The sequence below is a fragment of the Phyllopteryx taeniolatus genome, chromosome 15, assembly GCF_024500385.1.
Source record: "Phyllopteryx taeniolatus isolate TA_2022b chromosome 15, UOR_Ptae_1.2, whole genome shotgun sequence".
Classification (NCBI taxonomy): Eukaryota; Metazoa; Chordata; class Actinopteri; order Syngnathiformes; family Syngnathidae; genus Phyllopteryx; species Phyllopteryx taeniolatus.
In genome coordinates, this window is record NC_084516.1 from 22,191,401 (window position 1) to 22,210,730 (window position 19,330).

A 19,330-nucleotide genomic window follows, 5' to 3' on the forward strand; every position below is an offset into this window, starting at 1 on the left:
TTGATGTTCTTGCTCTGAATTATTATTTTTTCTTTAAATCAGAAGTGAGCCAGTTACTCTTTACTTGAGCAGATTTTTACTGAGTACTTTCTTACTCGAGTAAATATTTGGAGGAGTACTTTTTACTTTTACTTCACATTCATAGTCATATTGTTGTAAAGTAACAGTACTCTTACTTGTGTGTGTGTATATATATATATATATATATATATATATATATATATATATAGTATTAAAGCCCTCAAAGCCGGCCTCGCCTGTGTGGAGTTTGCATGTTCTGCCCGTGCCTGCGTGGGTTTCCCCCGGGTACTGCGGTTTCCTCCCACATCCCAAAAACATGCACGGTAGGATAATTGGAAACTCTAAATTGCCCGTGTGGCGGCCATGTGACAACGGTTAAATCTGTTGTCTATTGTTCATAGAGCAGAGAGAGAGAGAGCGGCATGGCTGCAGCATTAACTCTAGGTAATACAAAACACAAATCACCGGAGTCTGGAACATGCTATTTTTGGTACAGTAACAATTTTTTGGTCAAGCCATTCATCTTTGGCAACAGATTTGGAACTAGGAAGCACACTAATTCCTCGCAGCTCATGAAAGCGAAGCGCCTACGATGAGTACTGTACGTCAACAATGTCACCATGTACGTCACGTACCAGCGTGGTAAGTTTCGATACAATGTTAAACATTTTCAAGCTTTTTTCATATATATTTACAATAACTTTGTACTGTACTCAGTGTAGTGGACATGATCCCCGCACAGCGACTCCCCCCCCCCCCCCACAGCTTGAAAAACTACATTCTTCCAATCAGCCCTGCTTTGAGACAGCCACGAGAAGACGTCTACTGGACCCTAAATGAATTAGCGGGTCCCCTCGAAATCTTGGTTTACGGTCATCAACGAGTCCTTTCTTCTTTTGAACTGACAGCAGGCCAAGAGGGCGGGTTCCTCTCTCCGGGAGACCAAACGTGCACGCAAGGCGCCACCCACTGCCGTTTGAAAGTTATGCAACCCAAGAACTGGATAAATGTCTGTTTTGATATTTGATATTGAATTACATTTTCATTTTAACCAATATACGCTACATGGGGTCAAGTGTTCATTTTAGTCTATGCTGCGGCCAGCTAAAATAAAATGGATGTTTACAATTTGGACACCCTTTATTTAAACCATGCAAACGTTTTTGACCCAGCCCCCTAAAAGAATCGGAATCGAGAATCATTTGGAACCGGAATCGCTCAAATTCAAACGATGCCCAACCCTACTTTTGACGTAGCACTGTAAATATCTGAGCACCAGTAAAGTTATTTTAGTTTTTTTTTTTTTTTTTTAACATGTTGGCGGCGTGGGACAGACAACACGTAATACCTGGACCAGACTACAAGACAAATTTGCTCTTTCACGATTGCACTGTCAGACTATCCATCCATCCATCCATTTTCTACCGCTTTTGTCTGAGGTCGGGTCTTCCCTCTCCCCAGCCACTTCATCCAGCTCTTCCGGGGGGGTGGGGGGGGAGATCCCGAAGGCGTTCCCAGGCCTGTCAGACTACTGCAATAAATTCTTATATTCCAATACCACCACATCCCGTCTTTAACGATCACTGGCTTTTATCTTGTCAACTCAAACGCGACCAGATACACTTTGTTACCATGGCAACACCACCACCAATGGACTGCGCCATGTGTTTTAAAGAACAAAATGGGGACAAACGTGTTGGTGGTCACGGGTGCTTGGGAGAGGACGTTCGCATACTTTTAATACGATACGGCTTGCAAGCAGGCAACAAAACATTATGTGCCATAGCAAGCTAGCGTTAGCACTAACGGTTGTAAGTAAACGAGCCGGCGTTCTGTCCAAACATGCTCTCAAGTTTTGGTGTGTGTGAAGCAATTGAATTACAATAAAGTCATGTCATCACAGAAAGTTAGCACCCATTATTTCTGTCATGTTGTAATGTTGGTTTAACCTGACTGACTGATTTTTGGAGCAATTAAGTACACAAGTATATAAAGTAAATGAACAAGTCATTTAAATAGACACTTTGTTCCATCTTGTGATCGGATATCGTTTTTTTTAAACTTGCTGATTGGTGATCGGCCCCGAAAATCCTGATTGTGTAAAGCCGAGAAATGTCGTACTGTATAGTCATATGGGCCCACATGGCCTCAGAAAAAGGGCTTTAATGTAATATATATATATATATATATATATATATATATATATATATATATATATACACACATACACACACAGACACACACACACACGGGTACCGGTATTTAACACGTCAGCATTTTTCTCACTAAATGCACTTCCAAAGGAGCCATTGACCTGAAAACGTCACCAGATGTTCGGAACAACCCAAGTAATTCACACGCACAACGAAACTAGCGCAAATGAGCTGAGAAATGAAGTGGTGTGTACAAATGTGAAATGACGCAGTGAAAAAGTATTGACCATATGAAGAAAGGGATGGAAAGCCAAGACAACACCGAGAATCTAGAAACAAACAGCAATCCAGCCCCCTTGTCAGTGCAAATGAAAATCAGCTGATTCAGTCCTAACTGAGGGCCTACAACAAGGTCTCATTGCCAAGGGGTGAGTCAAGACACATCTCATGATGGGTAAGAGCAGAGAGCAAAGTATTTGTTGCAAAACATAACGGTGGCATTGGTTACAAGGGGGCATAGCTAAGCTTCTGGGCGTTCGTTCCAGTGAGCACGGTTGGGGGCCATAATACCGAAGTGGAAAGCCAATCCTACCAGCATCAGTTTGCCTTTTCAGAATTCAGGGTATTTACATCGAGGTGTGTTAACTCAGGACAGAGCACCTTTTTGTTTGAACCCACCCACTTTTCAAGTGAGCAAAACTATTGGGACATGGAGCTGATGGGTGTGTTTGTTCAGGTGTTGCCTTTGAGATCGATTGCTTGTTTTTGGCTTTGAGTTTCACCTGTGAAAACTGCATTTGCTGTTGAGCAAACATGAAGACCAGAGAGCCGTCTATGGGAGGAAAGCCACCCATTTGGAAGCTGAGAGAAGAGGGAAAATCGATCAGCGTGTTTGTAAGTTAAGTGTTTAAGAAGTTAATGGCAAGAGGGAAGAAGCTGTTGGGATGTCTGCTTGTTTTAGTTTGCATTGATCGATAGCGCCTCCCTGAGAGAAGGAGCTGGAAGAGGTGGTGACCAGGATGTGGAGGCTCCAAGAGGATTTTGCTTGCGCTTGTCTTAGTTCTGGCAGCGTGCAAAGCCTCAAGGGTGGGTAGGGGGGTAGAGACAATCTTTTCCGCAGTTTTGACTGTCCGGAGTTTGTCCTTTTCATAGCCCATACAACAATTTGGACTGTCCTGAAAAGGAAAACCTACTGGTGTACTGAGAAACAGACATGGAACAGGTCGGCCAAGGATATCAACAGAAACATTGTGAGAGCTGTGAAGAAACACCCAAAGAGTCAGTAGTGACATCACTGCCAACAGAGCACAGCGAAGGTATCAGAATCCACTGTTCAAAGAAGATTTCAAGAGAAGAAATACATGTGTACAGGCCATACCACAAGAAGAAAAATCTGAAGGCCAGATTGGATTTTGCAAAGTAGTACAGAAATGAGTTTTATGGACTGATATGACCAAGATTAACCCCTATCAAACTGATGTAAAAGCCAAAGTATGGAGAAAGAAAGGATCTGCTCCTGATCCAAAACACAAGCTCATCTGTGAAGCATGGTGGAGATAATGTCATGGCTTGGACTTACACGGCTGCTTCTGGAACAGGCTCACTACTCTTTATCGGTGATGTAACTCGTGATGGTGGGAGCAGAATGAATTTGGAAGTCAACAAAACCATTTTGTCCGGCAATTTACAGAAAAACGCATCCAAACTCATTGGGAGAAGCTTCATCATGCAACAAGACAATGACTCGAGAAGCCGCCAGGTCACCAACTAGTCTCCAGGCCAGTGAGATTAGGGGTCTTGAGGCCTTTTTATACTCCCACACTCACGCGGCCGGCAGCGCCCGCGTTGCATCATGACTAAACTATCAGCGTTGCAGAGCAGATCCTTCCCGAGTACTCTGAGAGGCCCTTTAGTACAATAAAAGCTGTCAAATCCGACCCCATCGTTTTCATTGTTCCCACATTGAGCAGTGCTTCACAGCCTAGTTGTTTGCTGGTGCCACTGTGAAAACTGCTTCACAAAAAAAAAAAAAAAAAGCCATCCAGATTTTTTGCCAGGGAACCACAGTTGTTCCATTTCTTTCCGGGAAACATACATTTTTTTCGGACACTTGAGGCAAAAACTAGCACTAGCATTGCTATTACTAGCATTGTAGCTCCACCTACGATATACTTCTTTTTCAGATACAGTTAATACCATGGCTGATCAGCCATCAACACTGTGAAGTGACCACTCTATGAAAAATATGAGCCTTCTACACACGCACTCTAAAAAGACCATTGAAAAGACCAAGACCATTGAGAAGCATTGCAGAGGTGGTAAAAGGCAACTTAAAACTAGTCTCTCTCGACTCGAGACCAGACTGTTTGCCACATTGTTGTCATTTTCCTTTTGCACCATCAAGCATTGGATGGTTCCGGAACCACAAATCTGGGGCAATACTCTTCTACTGAATACTACTTGCATGGACAGACATAATACAATTCAACCCAAGGAAGGGCATGCTATTTGGTTAGGGTTAGGGTGAACCCTAATTTGTTTCGTTTTTTTTTTTTTCCACGAAATGTAAATTTTTCAACTTTTTGTTCATTTGCTTTCGGAGCTGTAAAAGTGTCTTGCAATTTGTGACATTGCTTTTTTTTTTTTTTTCCCCCACGACTACCGAACCAGCACTCCGCTACCTTGACGACCGGAAGCTGAAAAGTACCCGTTTGCAGACAAGCCGCGCATACCGGCGAGACGATTGCGCGAGGACTTAAAAGATCCGGGACACTGGACTACCGCGGCTTCTCTTATTTTGAAATACCTGCAGGGAAAAGTCACTTATTGCTTTGTGATGTTCCCAATCGTGAAATCAAACTTCTGCTTTGTCGTGTAAATCAGTTAGGTCTGGTCGGGTTTTATACATTTATGAATATTGAACGCATTACACATGGAGTCAAATCGAATATCGACAATCGAATAGTCAATGTGGCTCGACGACAACTTCAGAACGCTGCATCTGCAACGTCTGCAGAAAAGCAATCAATGAGAAGAAGCAAAAACAAAAAAAACAGTCTCACACCTCAACAAGTCTCAACTGAATTAAACAAACGATGACTACCGTCTACTGGGAAGTTTCGAATGCCTGAAAGATGATTTCTAATTCCGAGGGCAACCGGAACGCGTTTGTGTACGATGCAACTCGTAATGATTATCTGTCAATGAATACAATGTGATTTCTGTGTTTCATGATTTTGATTTGATCGCGTCCGTTCTGTTTACCGAACGATAAGTCGATATCGTAATTATCGTGACAGGCCTATTTGTGAGTGGAAGTAGGCTATCTGTAAATAATAATGATAATAATAAAGGGGGTTTGTGCCACTTGCCCTGAGGGCAACGCTGCCTTTTAGCCAAGCCCGTGCACATTGTCGCACCCTCGCGACATGGGAGGTGTGACAATTGACAGCCCGAGGCTGCGAAGTTTCGTCGCGCCCCGAGGCCCGCTTGAGTTGGAACGCGAGGTCGCTTCGACGCCCTTCGGAGCCGAACTGCAGCCAGCCGCCTTGACGAAAACTCGCCATCGTCATAAATAAGCTAATGGTAGCCAAAATAAGGGGGGTGGGGGGGGAATGTGGACGCGCACTCGCCCTCCGTTCTGCTTCGAGCTCAGAGGAGCTCGTTCGGTCGAAGGCTGAACACGTCAGAGCGGGGTCGGCGCTTCGTCCCGCTGCGGTGCGGATATGCGGAGGGACGCCGCCTAGCCACCATTAGCGCAAGTGGACGCCGTCGCGTGCGAGCCAATTTAGGAACTGCACACACGCGCGCAAGATGGCCTTTTTTATTTTATTTTTATTTATTATTATTATTATTTTTTTTTAAAAAGCTACAAATAGTTGTTACTTCTTAGCAAATCGACGTCACGAACTTTTCCTTCCGAGCCCCCCGGTGACGTCAGGGACTTCTCGCATTGAACGGTGGAAACTTTAGAAAGTTGGAAAATGGTCGCAGCGCCTACCTGAGTGCCGCCGACCGTCCCCTTGGAATTTCAGTGGCGGGATTTCAATTCATCCGAGAAAGGGCAGATTGCAAGCTTTCTTTTTTTGTGTGTGTGGGTTTTTTTTTTTTTTTGGGGGGGGGGGGGGGGGGGGTTTTGGTTTTCCGACTTCCCCTCCCTATCCGCTCGCTCGCTCGCTCGCCTCGGGTAGTGGCAGCTCCAAACTCCTCCCTGGATATGATCACTGCAGCGGGGCGGGCGGCCCACGTCACGGGGTGGGGTGGGGGGGGAACTCAACCAGCAGGCGCCTACTGCTTCTCCCACATTTGAAACTAATCCGTGACTGTGGAAATGAACACAAAAGTGGAGTCGATTGGTATGTAGCAACCCCGGAACAAACCATCAGAATGTAGCTATGGGACGTATGAAGGGTCGCGCGCCATCTGGTGGTAAGTAGCGGAAGTGGCCAGGGTAACATCCGGCGAATTTGTACAGCGGACCCCCGCTATTCGCAGGTGATCGGGACCGGGCCCGGCCGCGAATAGCGGAAATCCCAAAATAAATGACGTATTCTTGAACAAGCAGGCATATACCGTCAATAGGCGTTTTCCACGACAATAGTTGAATCCCCAAGTGCATTGACAATATAGCCATTTCGACATTTCTTTAAAAACACGCTGTTTATTTTATTATTTCTTGTTAGGTTTTTTTTTTTTTTTTCCAGGCAAATCTGGTAATAAACCCTCATATATAATCTCAGATACTCAGGCACCTAAAAGTTTTCAAAAGCCGGGCACTTACTAAGACACAGAAGAAGCGCACTCAAAGCAAAACTTGTAAACAAAACATTTGTTCTGCACAGAGTTGCTTATTTTTCGACAAAAGACCACCTGTTTTTTTTTTGGGGGTTTGTTTGTTTTTTCAAAAACAAAAGGGAGTGTACAGAAGAGATACGTTTTTAATTTTTTGTGTGGGAGTATTTGAACAGTATTTTCAGTCATCACTTTAAGATAGTTTGTTACTGTTCTATTCTTTCTGGAAAAAAAAAAAAAAAGTTATGAAAATAAAGTATGTTCTATTTACCAATCAATTTTGTCCTAATTCTTCTGGGTTTTAAATATGTATGACTAAAAAATGAAACAAAAATACTTCAAGGTCGTTTTACTGGCGTGTTAAGTGCGCAATGCATTGTGGGTTAATTATTCATACCGAACTGCGCGGTCACAAATCGGTCATGGAGGTTAAGGGCCGACTAACTGAAGGACTTGCGCCGTCTTTTCCTTTGGGCTCACACGGAGTCTCAGTGTCCCGAGCTTTGGGACACAAGGGAAAAGACATACAGTCCATTTCATGTCCAAACCAGCGGGAAAAGCCTCCAGGCTACTTCCTTGGTGGCTGCCAAGCAACCACTTCCAAATATGAAATATGACCCGTGTGAGGGGAAGCGGTACAGAAGATGGATAGATGGATTACTGTATTTACAGTAGGAAGGCTTGCATGTATCACAGAAAATAACACGGAAACAAAACTTTCAAGGTATGACATTATATGTCTTTTAGTGTGCAAATTTGAGTGAAAAATGACCAACAAATGTTGAATACAGTATTGATTTATTCATTTTCTAAGTATACAGAAATGGAATGGCTACAATGAATTTGAAACCAATCTACAAAGCATAAATAATCTTACAGCTTTGACTGTACATTACCATCAAAATTATAAAGATCGCGTGACCTTTTCGGCCAGCCACGCGTTACACGACGTTGCAGTCACACTAGCGAAACATAGCCACATTGCGTTTTGTGACGCTAGCATGCGGAGGAGGCACCAACGCTAACTGTACAATCGAGAATATATGTACATTTGATACATGTATATAATAAGGCTTCTTAATGGCATCGTGTAGAACTGTCCTGACTCCAATTGTCTGTCTATAGCTTACCCACATTTATTTCAAGACTGATGCTTGCCACGGCTTCTACCTGAGTATTTATATATGCGCATGCCGGATATTTTATTCAAGACGCGACGGGAATAAAACAACCAGGGCGACACAGGCGAAAGAAAGAAACTTAAACAACCAAGAATGACTTGTTGTCAGTTCTAGACGCAATTAGTATTTTTTTTGCTATTGAGCTCCCGGTCAAATACGACAATAACGGAAGCACAAAAAAAAAAAAAAAAAAAAAAAAAAAAAAAAAAGTTGAACTACTACTAATGCAAACGGACTTCAGACAATTTCGCCCCCTACAAAAAATGTAGTGTAGTATCTCTTTCAATTATAGTTAGCAGATACATGCTGTGTTTATGTTTAGAGTGCCGTGGGAGATCTGGAAAACTAAACATTGGAAAAGTGTCAGTCCCAGTTTGCAGTTTAATGCATAATATTAAAGATAAAACATTTCTTTTGTTTTGCTTGGGAGTAACTGAAAGTCAAATAGCTGATTATCAAACTAATGTCTCAATGACCGTGCAATGTCAATTTGCCTCTCAAATTGTATTCACGGGTATACTTAAGTTACAAAAATACATTTGGAGAGGTTTTCCTCACACCCGTAGATTATCATAACGAGTTTAATTAGGCATGAAATATTTGTGTCCACGCTTGATAGCCGCGTGGTCTGGGGGAGGATGTGCCAGCGACCGGTGGTTCAGCAGTGTCCGGGGCTGTCCACGAGCTCCGCTGTTAACACTTTGGCCTTTTGAGCGCACGTGTTTGCACCGTTTCCAAATGACTGGACCTCGATACCTTGACGGAGAGAGCCGAGGGCTCTCAGTTGCCAACGCCAGTGTCGGAGTTGGCGGTGGTGACCGGGATGCGTGGCATCTTCTTGGCTGGGCTCGGGATGTGCTAGAAAGACGGTATTAAATCGAATAGTCCGAGAATTATTGCCGTGAAGACAGGTGAGCTGTGTTAAGTCGGTCAAGTCTCGGGATGGGAGCTGTACCTCGGTGGCGTCGCTGGAGCGAAGACGTTCCGGCTCCGAAGGTAGGTCATTGTCCAGAGGTCTCCTGGCATATTCCCTGCGGTGTTTCTCGTCCACACGCGTCAAGTACCAAGTACCCGGAAACAGATCGTCCACGGAGCCACGAGGGACGTAGTTGGCTGGAAGGACATGAAAAGGCGCTTGTGAACACAACATGAAAACAAGAACGCAATTTTGGAATAACGGTTTCTCACCATGACGAAAGCAAGAAAGTGCTGATGAACCAAAACAATTAAATTTGTAGAGTCAAATGCGCATTCTTTTAGCCCCCAAAAAACGGTCAAGTCAATAGTGCGCATTATAGGAGAAAATGAAAGACTTTCACATTTTCTAAATGGATGCCGCCACCTAGAGGTGATGAGAAAGGTGTACACTTTCATTCCACTACGCCACCGCCCCCTCGAGGTTAGGAAAAAGTTGGACACTTTCATTCTCGTATGCCACCTAGAGGTTATGAAAACGGTGAAGGGGGTCGGAAAACTTTCCATACCCACTGTTCATATGGACTAATTGCCTGAGAGGTGCACCTAAAAATTTCCAATGGAAGTAGCCTTTTGGATTAAAGATTAAACAAGCACGGTCCAATTGCCTCGATTCAACCTTTGCAGAGAACAAATTGTCACGAGTGTTAAGTTTGCCCGACAATATTGGAATTAAGCTTTTTTTTTTTTTTGAGCATTCTGCAAATATAAAATGTAACATCCCTAAAAGAGAACGTTCCCCAGACTCTCATTTAATCGACTGCTTAGTTTGAATTGAATTGTTTCTTCGATCTGGCCAAGCAACGTTTGTGTCAGTCTAGGAAGTTTTGCTGGGTTTTTCCAAAGTTCGACATAAACTTAAAAATACAAAAATAGAAATCCTACCGAGGTGGTGGGCCTCTTCTCTGAGCTTCATGTTTTCAGAGAAGACAGGAGGTGAAACCTTCTTCCTTGATTCCAGTCTGACCTTGAGGTCACTCAAACTACAGATGAGTTTGTCAAGAGCAGAACCTGGGGGGCGGGGAGCAGTCGACATTAAAAAAAAAAAAATAAAAAAAAAAATGTGGATTTCTACAATTCCGTAACGCGACCACGATGGAGTGTCATGGCAGACAAGCGAGCCGAATTGCGGGGAAACTCACCAGGTGTGTGGTCCTGTGAGACCCTGAGAGAATACAGAGTTGCAGCAAATCCTGACCCGTAGGAGAAGACTCCAATCCTCTGACCTGCCAACTGTGAAGATGTGTGTCTGCAAAAAAAAAAAAGATGACAGATGACATATTTACACAACTGTACACCCAACAGATAAAGTCATTCAAATTGAAGGAATTTGGAGCACGTGTGTTGCCTATTTTGAAAAAAAAAAAAAAAAAAAAAGCAGATGCTGAAACGTACTGCGCAATGACAGATGCCAAGCAGCCATAGACCGAAGGGGTATACATGTTTCCGTTCTGGTTGGATATGAGCAAAGAGAGCTTGGTCTTTCTCTCAAACAAGTCCGCACTGGCCTTCATGAAGGCCTTCTCCACGTCCCGGTCGAAGTAAGTTTCCTCCGGCTTTACGTCTCTGCCAAAAAGAACCCAAATGTGACGAACACAGACAACACGAGGAACGCCAACGCATTTCCATACATTATTAGCCTCATGGAACACAACAAACTATTTGTACAAAGACAACATTAGCGTATGGTTACGCTCAAAGATTGCAATCAGCACGGCCGCCTGTCCGGATGTTCCCGTCGTGGGTTTACCTGAAAGCTTCGAGGCCGTTGAAGGGGCCCGTCTCAGTGTTTGGGCAGGGGTGTCTCAGAAAGTCATTCAGCATCAATCTGGCCAAAGACTTTTGCACCAGCTTGCAGTACGGCGAGTGGAAGACAAGAAAGCCAAAGTCCTCCAAGGAAAAGCGCTTCTCGGAGTTCTCTGTCGCGGAGAAAGGAAAAGGCAATTTCCCAGGAAATCTACCCAGGACACTGCGCGAGAATATCGCGTGGCAATATTTAACAATTAACGTCAAGTTACGTTGGCCAGTTTATTTTGCTCGCCACAGAGTCACGTGACTGAATCGCGACTGCAGACATGGCGAATGATGACTTTCGTGCACTTCCTCCCTCTCTCTCCTCCACGCACCCGCTCGGCCACATTGTTAAAGCGTTCACAATTCTACCGACGGCGGCATATCTCGCGCACTCGGGAAGGCGCGGATGATGTTAATTCATATTTCACGTATTTACTGGAGGCACCATACAGCCGATATTACATCCCAAAAGTTGCTTTGATCAAATAATGTTTTGCCAGTGACTTCGCTTATGTTGGTTATATGCTGCATGCATTTATGGCCTAACGTTTTTATTTTTATTTTATTCATTTTTACATGTTTTTGTGCTTGAAAATTCCCCTCTGTCGTCAAGGACAAAGTATTGTAAAACAATCAAACGTTCTGCCCGTAATTGATCTCTGTTGTTGTTGTGAGCGTTAAGGGACCAAAATTATTATTAGCAATGATTGTTTGATTCACGATATCATTATTTCTGCCAAATATCGGACTTATCGGTTGGGCCCTGATTCTAAAATGTACCACGGTCAGTTTTTTAGAATACAAATGACTCAATGGCCTTCCTTGGTGTAGTTTATTTCCATGTTCAATTATTCTACAGTTGAATGTCATTGTCATCTCAAATTTCCAAATGTAAAAAAAATAAAATAATGAACCCTCTTCATTCACAAGTTGTGTAAATGTGACCATAGCTTATTCAAATTCAACAGAAAAGGATTAACACTGGACATTTTGCTTTTAGTGACTTTTTAAAAAACTTTGGAAAAAGGCCAATATTGGTAGCCTTAAGTTTACATCAAGTGTAAAATCTACATTCAACCAACCTCTTTGCCACTGAGCGTGGATCTTATTCCGGTACACGGAGTAGCAGCGGTCCAAGGCACGCAAGTAGCACTCAATAGACAGCTTGCCATCCACCACAGGATACTCAGACATGAGGTTAGGTTTGTAGAAGTCGTACGCATGTTGCATGTGCGTTCCTCGCAGACCTGTCAAACAGACAAAAGTACATCATCATTACCGGACACGTTGAATTCCACCGGTTCCTCGTTAAACTGAACCAAAGTATTCGGACCCCCTTCAATTTTTCACACATTTGCGAAAATCATTTAAGTTCAAGGCCATTTAAGAACAGTCACGGAGTTGTTCTGAAGCCACTCATTGGTTATTTTAGCTGTGTGCTCAGGGTCATTGTCTTGTTGGAAGGTGAACCTTCGGGCCCAGTCTGAGGTTCTGAGCACTCCGGAGAAGGTTTTGGTCCAGGATATCCCCGTACTTGGCCGCATTCATCTTTCCTTCCATTGGAACCGGTCATCCGGGTCTTTCTGTCTCTGAGCTCTTCAGGCAGTTCCTTTGACCTCATGATTCTCATTTGTTCTCACGTGCACTGTGAGGTCGTCTATAGACGGGTGTGTGGCTTTCCTAATCAACTCCAATCAGTATAACCAAACACAGCTGGACTCCAATGAAGGTGAAGAACCATCTCAAGGATGCTCAGGAGAAATGGGCAGCACCCGAGTTAAATATGAGTGTCACAGCAAAGGGTGTGTGATATTTCAGTTTTCCTTTTTTAATAAATCTGCAAAAATTTCAACAATTCCAATTTTGTTCTGTCAATATTGGGTGCCGTGTGTACATTCATGAGGGGGAAAAAAATGAACTTAAATTATTTTAGCAAAAGGCTGCACTATAACAAAGAGTGAAATTTATTATTATTATTTATTATATTTTCAATGGCATACTATACTACAAAATATGGGCCACTGATTACAATTTACATTTGTCAACGTGCACTCATGTTTATTTTCTATCAAATTCATTTCATGTTGCGAAAATATATATACACTACACAAACAAAGTCTCGCAAAGCTGCATGCATTTGAAAAACAATTCTGTATATTACCCAATATATTTTGATCTAAAAATGGTCAAGAAATGTTTAAAAAATTCAAAGTGGGTGTAATCAATTATGTGGAGCACTGTTAGTGTTGCTGAGTTTTGGGATGGATTAGACAACGATGTAGATCGTTCTCGTGGATACACTGTTGTGAATAAGTGTTTACGTTCATTAACATTTCAACACGCACACAAAAAAAAAACATCGTCACATATAAAGATCTATAATGTATTGTTTTTCCTCTATACTTAAACCCATAAAATACTCAACTTTACTTCTCAAAATGGTTATTACAGAGGCCCCCCCTTATATACCATGAAGAAGAAACGCGAGGTCTTATCGTCGTGTTTTGTCGGGTCACCTCGTTCAAAGGCCAAAGGCGCGTTGGGCCCAATGAGCATTGCCACAGCACCGGCGCCCCCTGTCGGTCTGGCACTTCCTGAGGCATACACAGCAATGTCCCCTGCTACAACTAAGGCATAACGGCCTGCGGAGAGAACACAAGATCAACCCAAAAAACTAAACAAACACAAAAAAGATACAAAGTGTTGCCTATTGAACACGAGACACAGTAGTACTGGACTGACATACATAATGGTCGATGAGGATTACATTAATCTGTCAACATGGAACAATGATCAACAAAATAGAAACTTCAACTGATAACGTCTCTACACGTTAACAGTTTTTTTTTTTACCTACAGTGTGTTTACCTACCATCCCATGAGCTGGACTCAACCCAGTTTACAGCATTGAAGAGTGCAGCCGTCCCACCATAACAGGCATTTGTGGTGTCAATGCCCTCCACATCAGTGTTGCCAGAGTCCTCAAACAGCTGCATGAGGACCGTTTTCACAGACTTGGATTTATCAATAATGCTCTCAGTGCCAACTTCCAAACGACCCACGGAATCGTAGGACAGGCTGCTCTTCTCCATCAGCCTTTGCACCACTGTCAGGCAAAGGGAGTTTATATCCTCGCAGTCCGAGCAGAAGCCCATGCAGGCTTGACCCAGGCCCACGGTGTATTTGCCGGCCGTAACACCGTCAAACTGTTCCAGTTCGGCTTGGTCCACATACTGAGAGGGGAAGTACAGTTCCATGGCAATGATACCCACATCTTTTGGCCACGGCCCCAAGCAGTTGATCGAGGCAGACCCAGGCATCCTGTACAGGTTGAACATCATTCAACTCAAGGTTATACGGGTCATTTTCATAGAAATTTGATCAGTAAATGGTAAAGACAAGGCCCACTGTATTTCCCTTTAAAACCCAATTACATTTTGCTGATTATTATTATTTGAATTATTGGCCATTGTTATCTTTAAAGGTTTACAATAAGCCGAATATTTATTAAATTAGTACATGTCATTTGAAAAAGAGAAATCGTGTGGGGGTACAGTCAAATGCTAACTCGTACTGCCAAATACAGTGTCATGAATTAACAACACAATACAGACCGAAAAACAAAACGCTACTATGGCTATGGTGTGTCGGTTGATAACGTTATGTCAGCGACTTTTCCCCAAATGTTATCTACACTTGTTGGAAGCAACAGATAAGACGTACACAACGTTTGGCTTTTTGCTGATTGAACCCAGAGAGAGAAAAAAAAAAAAAAAAAAAAAGCGGTAACTGGGTGAAAGGCCAACGGAATTTGCCAAAAGTTAAGCTAGGTCATTCGTGGCAGTCCCGTCATCTGTAACTCGTTCACTCTGCTAACGGGGTGACATTAAACCATATATAACGGTAAACACTACATTCTGGACGCTACATTTGACAAAGATAGAAGGGGGGGGGGAAATCATTTTATTCGGACAAACTCATCATTAGCTATAACAAGGCACCCAAAAAAAAAAATCGTCATGATTGGGTCGTTTCCTAATTCCTACCCGGACAAAATAGGTCGACGGACATGCTTTAGCACTCAGCAGAGCTAGCTCACTTCGATCTTGTGACATCTTGAAATAACAAAACACAACTGAGATTACAACTTCTCAGAACAATCGCCCAATTAGATAGTCTTCATATGATGTAGGGGAACAACAATTTCGTAGGCACCCATGTCCGAGCAAGCTCATTCTAAAACATCGACTGTACATATGTACAAACAAGAATCGAGTGGAATTGTAGACGTCAATCAATTCTTACCTTTGTGAGTCAAACGTCAGTTATGTAATTGTGTTTCGACCGAGCGCCAGTTAAGCAGCAGAAGCTCAAAAAGTTGCAGTAACTCGGACAGAAGAGTATTTATGTACGAGGATAACAGGGAACCGTAACCTAGGCGCTGCATAGCAAGGCTATAGGACCAATCAGATGACAGGGTACACTTGGTCGATGTGCAGTGCGACCAAGCGCGCACATTTCCTGGCCAATCAGAAAGTAAGAATGGCGACCGTGCGTCAGGCTGTAACAGTGAGCCAATAGAATGGCGTGCACGATGTCTGGTGAGCGCGAGCAACCTATCACAGCGTGAAGGTCATTCCTGGCGCGGTAAACAGCTCTGGTGGTGGGGCAGTTCGAAACGTCTCAAATCCGATCTTCGTGTGTTAATAAGGAACTTTCAAAGAAATACCATGACATCTCCATAAACGTGTCCGTTTCACTGTATATACTGTAAATAGTTTGTGGACAACAAGTACATTTACATCAGTAGTTCAACAAATACAATTAGTTCAATCCTAATTTTGGGATTAACAAAAGATGAAATAATCATGTACGCCAACTGTTCCAAGATAAAAGTACTTATAACCTATTGTATGAAAAGTAGATTATTGATTCTGGGCCCACAATTGAAACAATTTCAAGTATTTGTTTATTATTATTATTTTTTTGTACATAATTTGGGTTTCCAGCTCATTAAAACCCACAAAATCAGAAAAAAAATGTTTTAATACTGTGAAAAAAAATCACAGTATTTATGAGCTGGAAATCCAAATTATTAAAAAATAAATACTTGAAATAAAATTGTGGGCCCTGAATCGATTAAACTAACTTTTTAAAATGGAATTATGGAAATAAATCAACTTTTCTATTATATTACATTTTTTTGGAAAGGGTCTGTAGTCATCGCTAGCAACAAATATAGTAAAAAGTAATACTATTTTTTTTTGCTTGGATTATATATCTCTCAATGTCACTTTTTTTTGCTTGCAATTCAGGAAGTTTAGTATGATTCTTTTTGGCACAAATCAGATTCCATAGGAGGGGAGAGGAGAATTCCAAACGACCCACATTGCGCTGGCTCTCGTACCGGGCCCAAAATTCAGCCCGGGAATATAGATGGAGAGGCCCCGGGTGCCCACAACCTTAGACCGAATTTCTTTTGTTCCTCCTGCCTTGCAATGAAGCCCCGAATACTCACCAATGAGCGGTGACCATAATTTTACTGTCATACAAGACTGTCAGATTGCGTAATGAGGCTGAAACTTAAAATTGAGGGTGTTCTGTATAATGTGATTAGAGAAAAACAGTCACTGAGCAATACAAGGTTGCGAGTACTACTAATCTGAGAATACCAGTACAAATGATTTTTATTTTTTTTTTGACAATTGTGCAAAAAGATGCAGAGTCCTCCCTCTCGCAATGAGAGTAGTTTGAATGACTAATAAGAGCAATAGTCCGGTGCAAAGGGCGCCGAAACATCAAGGAATGTATGCGGTTTAAAGGGACTCGTAGCGAGATAATCTGGGACAGTGTCGATTGTGCAAATGTTGCAGATGCTACTCTGGCATGAGTGGCCAGTATTGGTCAACAACGAGATATGCAAATAGTGCAGCGTGGCGAGACTACTACAGTGAGTGCACGAGTAATATATAATTGGCCCGACAGAAATGTGACAACAAATTGGCAGCATTTGCAATTGTTAAGTTAGCGGTTTAAAAAGTTAATGGCAAGAGGGAAGAAGCTGTTGGAGTGTCTGCTAGTTTTAATTTGCATTGTTCGCTAGCGCCGACCTGAGGGAAGGAGCTGCAAGAGCTGGTGACCAGGATGTGGAGGGTCCAAGAGGATTTTGCACGCTCTTGTCTTAGTTCTGGCAGCGTGCAAGTCGTCGAGTGGGTAGGGGGTTACCGACAATCTTTTCAGCAGTTTTGATTGTCCGTTGCAGTCAGAGTTTGTCCGTTTTTGTAACTCTGGACACCTCTGACATCACATGCATGTGTGGCAGTGTCGATTCACTAACATGTCTCCCCAGTAGTGTCGGGAAGATTACTTTGCAAATGTAGTTGGTTACAATTACAAGTTACCCTGCTGAAAATAATTAGTAGAAGTGCAACTATTTCAATTACATCTGATTACATTTTGATTACTCTTCTTAATTACGCATCAATAGGACCCTTGGATGTTTCCTAAAACCATAGATAATTCATTATTTGGAATTAACCCCTTGTTCCTTACTTACATAATAAATTGATTAAAAAAAAAAGGAAATGCATTAAATGTGTACAGCACGTGGAAAACCACCACATAATGTTGACCAAATGACAAATATGCAAAATTTAGGCAAATGGTAAAGATGAAACTGTTCAAAAGTGTAACTGAGCCTAACCTTTTTAAAATCTCAAGGTCATATTTGAGACTATGACAGAATGGCACATGATAGGACAGAGCCAATCACAAGTGTCGGGTTTAAAAATTGAAAGTAATGAGAGAGAGAGAGAGGGGGGGGGAGAAAAAAAAATCTGAGCTTTTGCAGCCATGTTTCAAATGGAACAACATGATTACAATTCATGTTTATATACAAAAGCAACTGGAATTGAATTACACCTTTTCTCCCAGTAATGTAATGGATTGCCAATTACATTTTGTAATTCAATGGCAATTATTTACTCCCCAGACATACATACGAGATGTAGTTGCTCAATCCCTTAATTACCATCCACTGCCTTTGCAGAACTCAAATTCTTTACCGGGGTGATTTGCACTCCAGATCCTCTCAACAGAGCCACCGAAACGCCAGCCGAGAGTCAAACCCTGAACCTAACAACTGTGAAGCAGCCGTGCTGCCCTCTTATTAATACAGCACCATACACATTTCTATCACAATATTGGCAGTGTGAATAACAAACAACAGTTTATTGCACATCAATATAGTATTTAACAAATGGACAAAACATTCTTTGGTTCAAAATATTGTCAATAAAAGGTGAATAACAAACATTTCAACAATTTCATTGGCATAGCAGAAATACTAAAACACCACCGTAAAATCAAAATGTATAAAAGAAGATTTAATTGGCATAAATACAATGCAAACGTAATGATAACCTGGTAAGAGGCCAACTCTGAACACAGAAGCAGATACAGAAAAAAGTGAACATTCATATGCTTCACACAACTATTGTCCGTCGTCTTAAATTAGGGTTTATCTATTGTAATGATAAATACATACAAATATGACAAACCTAAATTTATAGCAAATATATTCCTAACGGACCCATCAGTGGTTGTGAACTTGACAAACTAACCCCAATGATGCTGTTGAAGTGTGAACACCCCGTTTGCTCGGACTTCAGGTGTTTCTCTCCCAAAGAGCCAGCAGCAGTCTGCCTGCCTGGCCAGCTAACTCCTACAAAAGGAAAGGAACAAAGTACTTCAAATGGCTTTAAACAAAAATGCACAAGCACTATTAGCTATACAGTGGCTACGGAACGTTTTCAGAGCCCTGCGATTGGCTGGCGACCAGTTCGGGGTGCACCAGAGCCCTGACTTAAACCCAATTGAGCATCTCTGGTCAGACCTGAAAATGGCTGCCCCCCCAACGTTCACCATCCAACCTGACAGAACTGGAGAGGATCTGGGGAAAGCCAGCATGTTAAAATGCAAGGAAAGGACAGGGGATTTAAGGCCTTTTTGCGCTGTATCGACGAAAGCAACCATTGTATGAGCTGCGTCCGGCAGGGTGGGCATTTACCGTACCGGTGGCGTGTCTCGATTTGAAAAATGAAAATTCAGGAGCGGTGTAGCTGTGACGTTAGACGGCGGATCCAATAATAGAAGGCTTGGCGGAGGGGTGCTGTGAATACGAACCGGCCGCGATCCGACCAAACAGGTCAATACGGCATAGCGATAGTCAATTGTACGTCATACCTTATCCGCGGTCTACTTCGACGCGAAAAACACGCACCTTGACATCGCAATACATTGGCGCGATCCTTGTCGTTGTCGCCATGGTGACAGTTGTAGCACAAGGTCACGAATCTTTTGTTGAATGAGCTGCTCTTTCTTTTGCTCGTGAGGCTGCCAGTACGATGTTAACTG

General features: G+C 42.6%; 3 protein-coding genes across 7 annotated transcripts in view; all 3 read right to left on the reverse strand.

Moving 5' to 3' along the window:
* tln1 (talin 1) overlaps positions 1 to 6,317 on the reverse strand; it is a 65,854-nt gene extending 59,537 nt beyond the window's left edge. The window contains exon 1 of one of the 3 annotated variants that reach the window (XM_061747524.1): positions 6,175 to 6,317. The gene's annotated coding sequence lies outside the window, so the exon portion shown is untranslated. The remainder of the gene's footprint in view (positions 1 to 6,174) is intronic. The other 2 variants (XM_061747523.1, XM_061747525.1) reach the window with 2 other exon arrangements.
* Positions 6,318 to 7,746: 1,429 nt separating this feature from the next.
* On the reverse strand, positions 7,747 to 15,387 carry hmgcs1 (3-hydroxy-3-methylglutaryl-CoA synthase 1 (soluble)). 2 transcript variants are annotated; one of them, XM_061747527.1, is made up of 10 exons: positions 15,221 to 15,387; positions 13,788 to 14,236; positions 13,432 to 13,557; positions 11,998 to 12,162; positions 10,872 to 11,040; positions 10,517 to 10,687; positions 10,264 to 10,370; positions 10,007 to 10,132; positions 9,102 to 9,259; positions 7,747 to 9,004 (listed from the first exon to the last, which is right to left on the reverse strand). In XM_061747527.1, exons 2-10 carry the CDS (start codon positions 14,233 to 14,235, stop codon positions 8,927 to 8,929), a joined length of 1,548 nt encoding a protein of 515 aa, XP_061603511.1. In that variant the 5' UTR covers position 14,236; positions 15,221 to 15,387; the 3' UTR covers positions 7,747 to 8,926. The 2 variants fall into 2 exon arrangements, with proteins under 2 accessions (XP_061603511.1, XP_061603510.1); XM_061747526.1 differs by lacking the exon at positions 15,221 to 15,387 and having other exon boundaries at positions 13,788 to 14,271.
* A 2,734-nt stretch (positions 15,388 to 18,121) lies between these two features.
* Positions 18,122 to 19,330, reverse strand: part of ythdc2 (YTH domain containing 2) — a 47,485-nt gene continuing 46,276 nt past the window's right edge. For both annotated transcript variants that reach the window (XM_061799835.1, XM_061799834.1), the window contains one exon: positions 18,122 to 18,638. In XM_061799835.1, the coding sequence (XP_061655819.1) occupies positions 18,582 to 18,638 (57 nt within the window). In that variant the 3' untranslated portion in view covers positions 18,122 to 18,581. The remainder of the gene's footprint in view (positions 18,639 to 19,330) is intronic.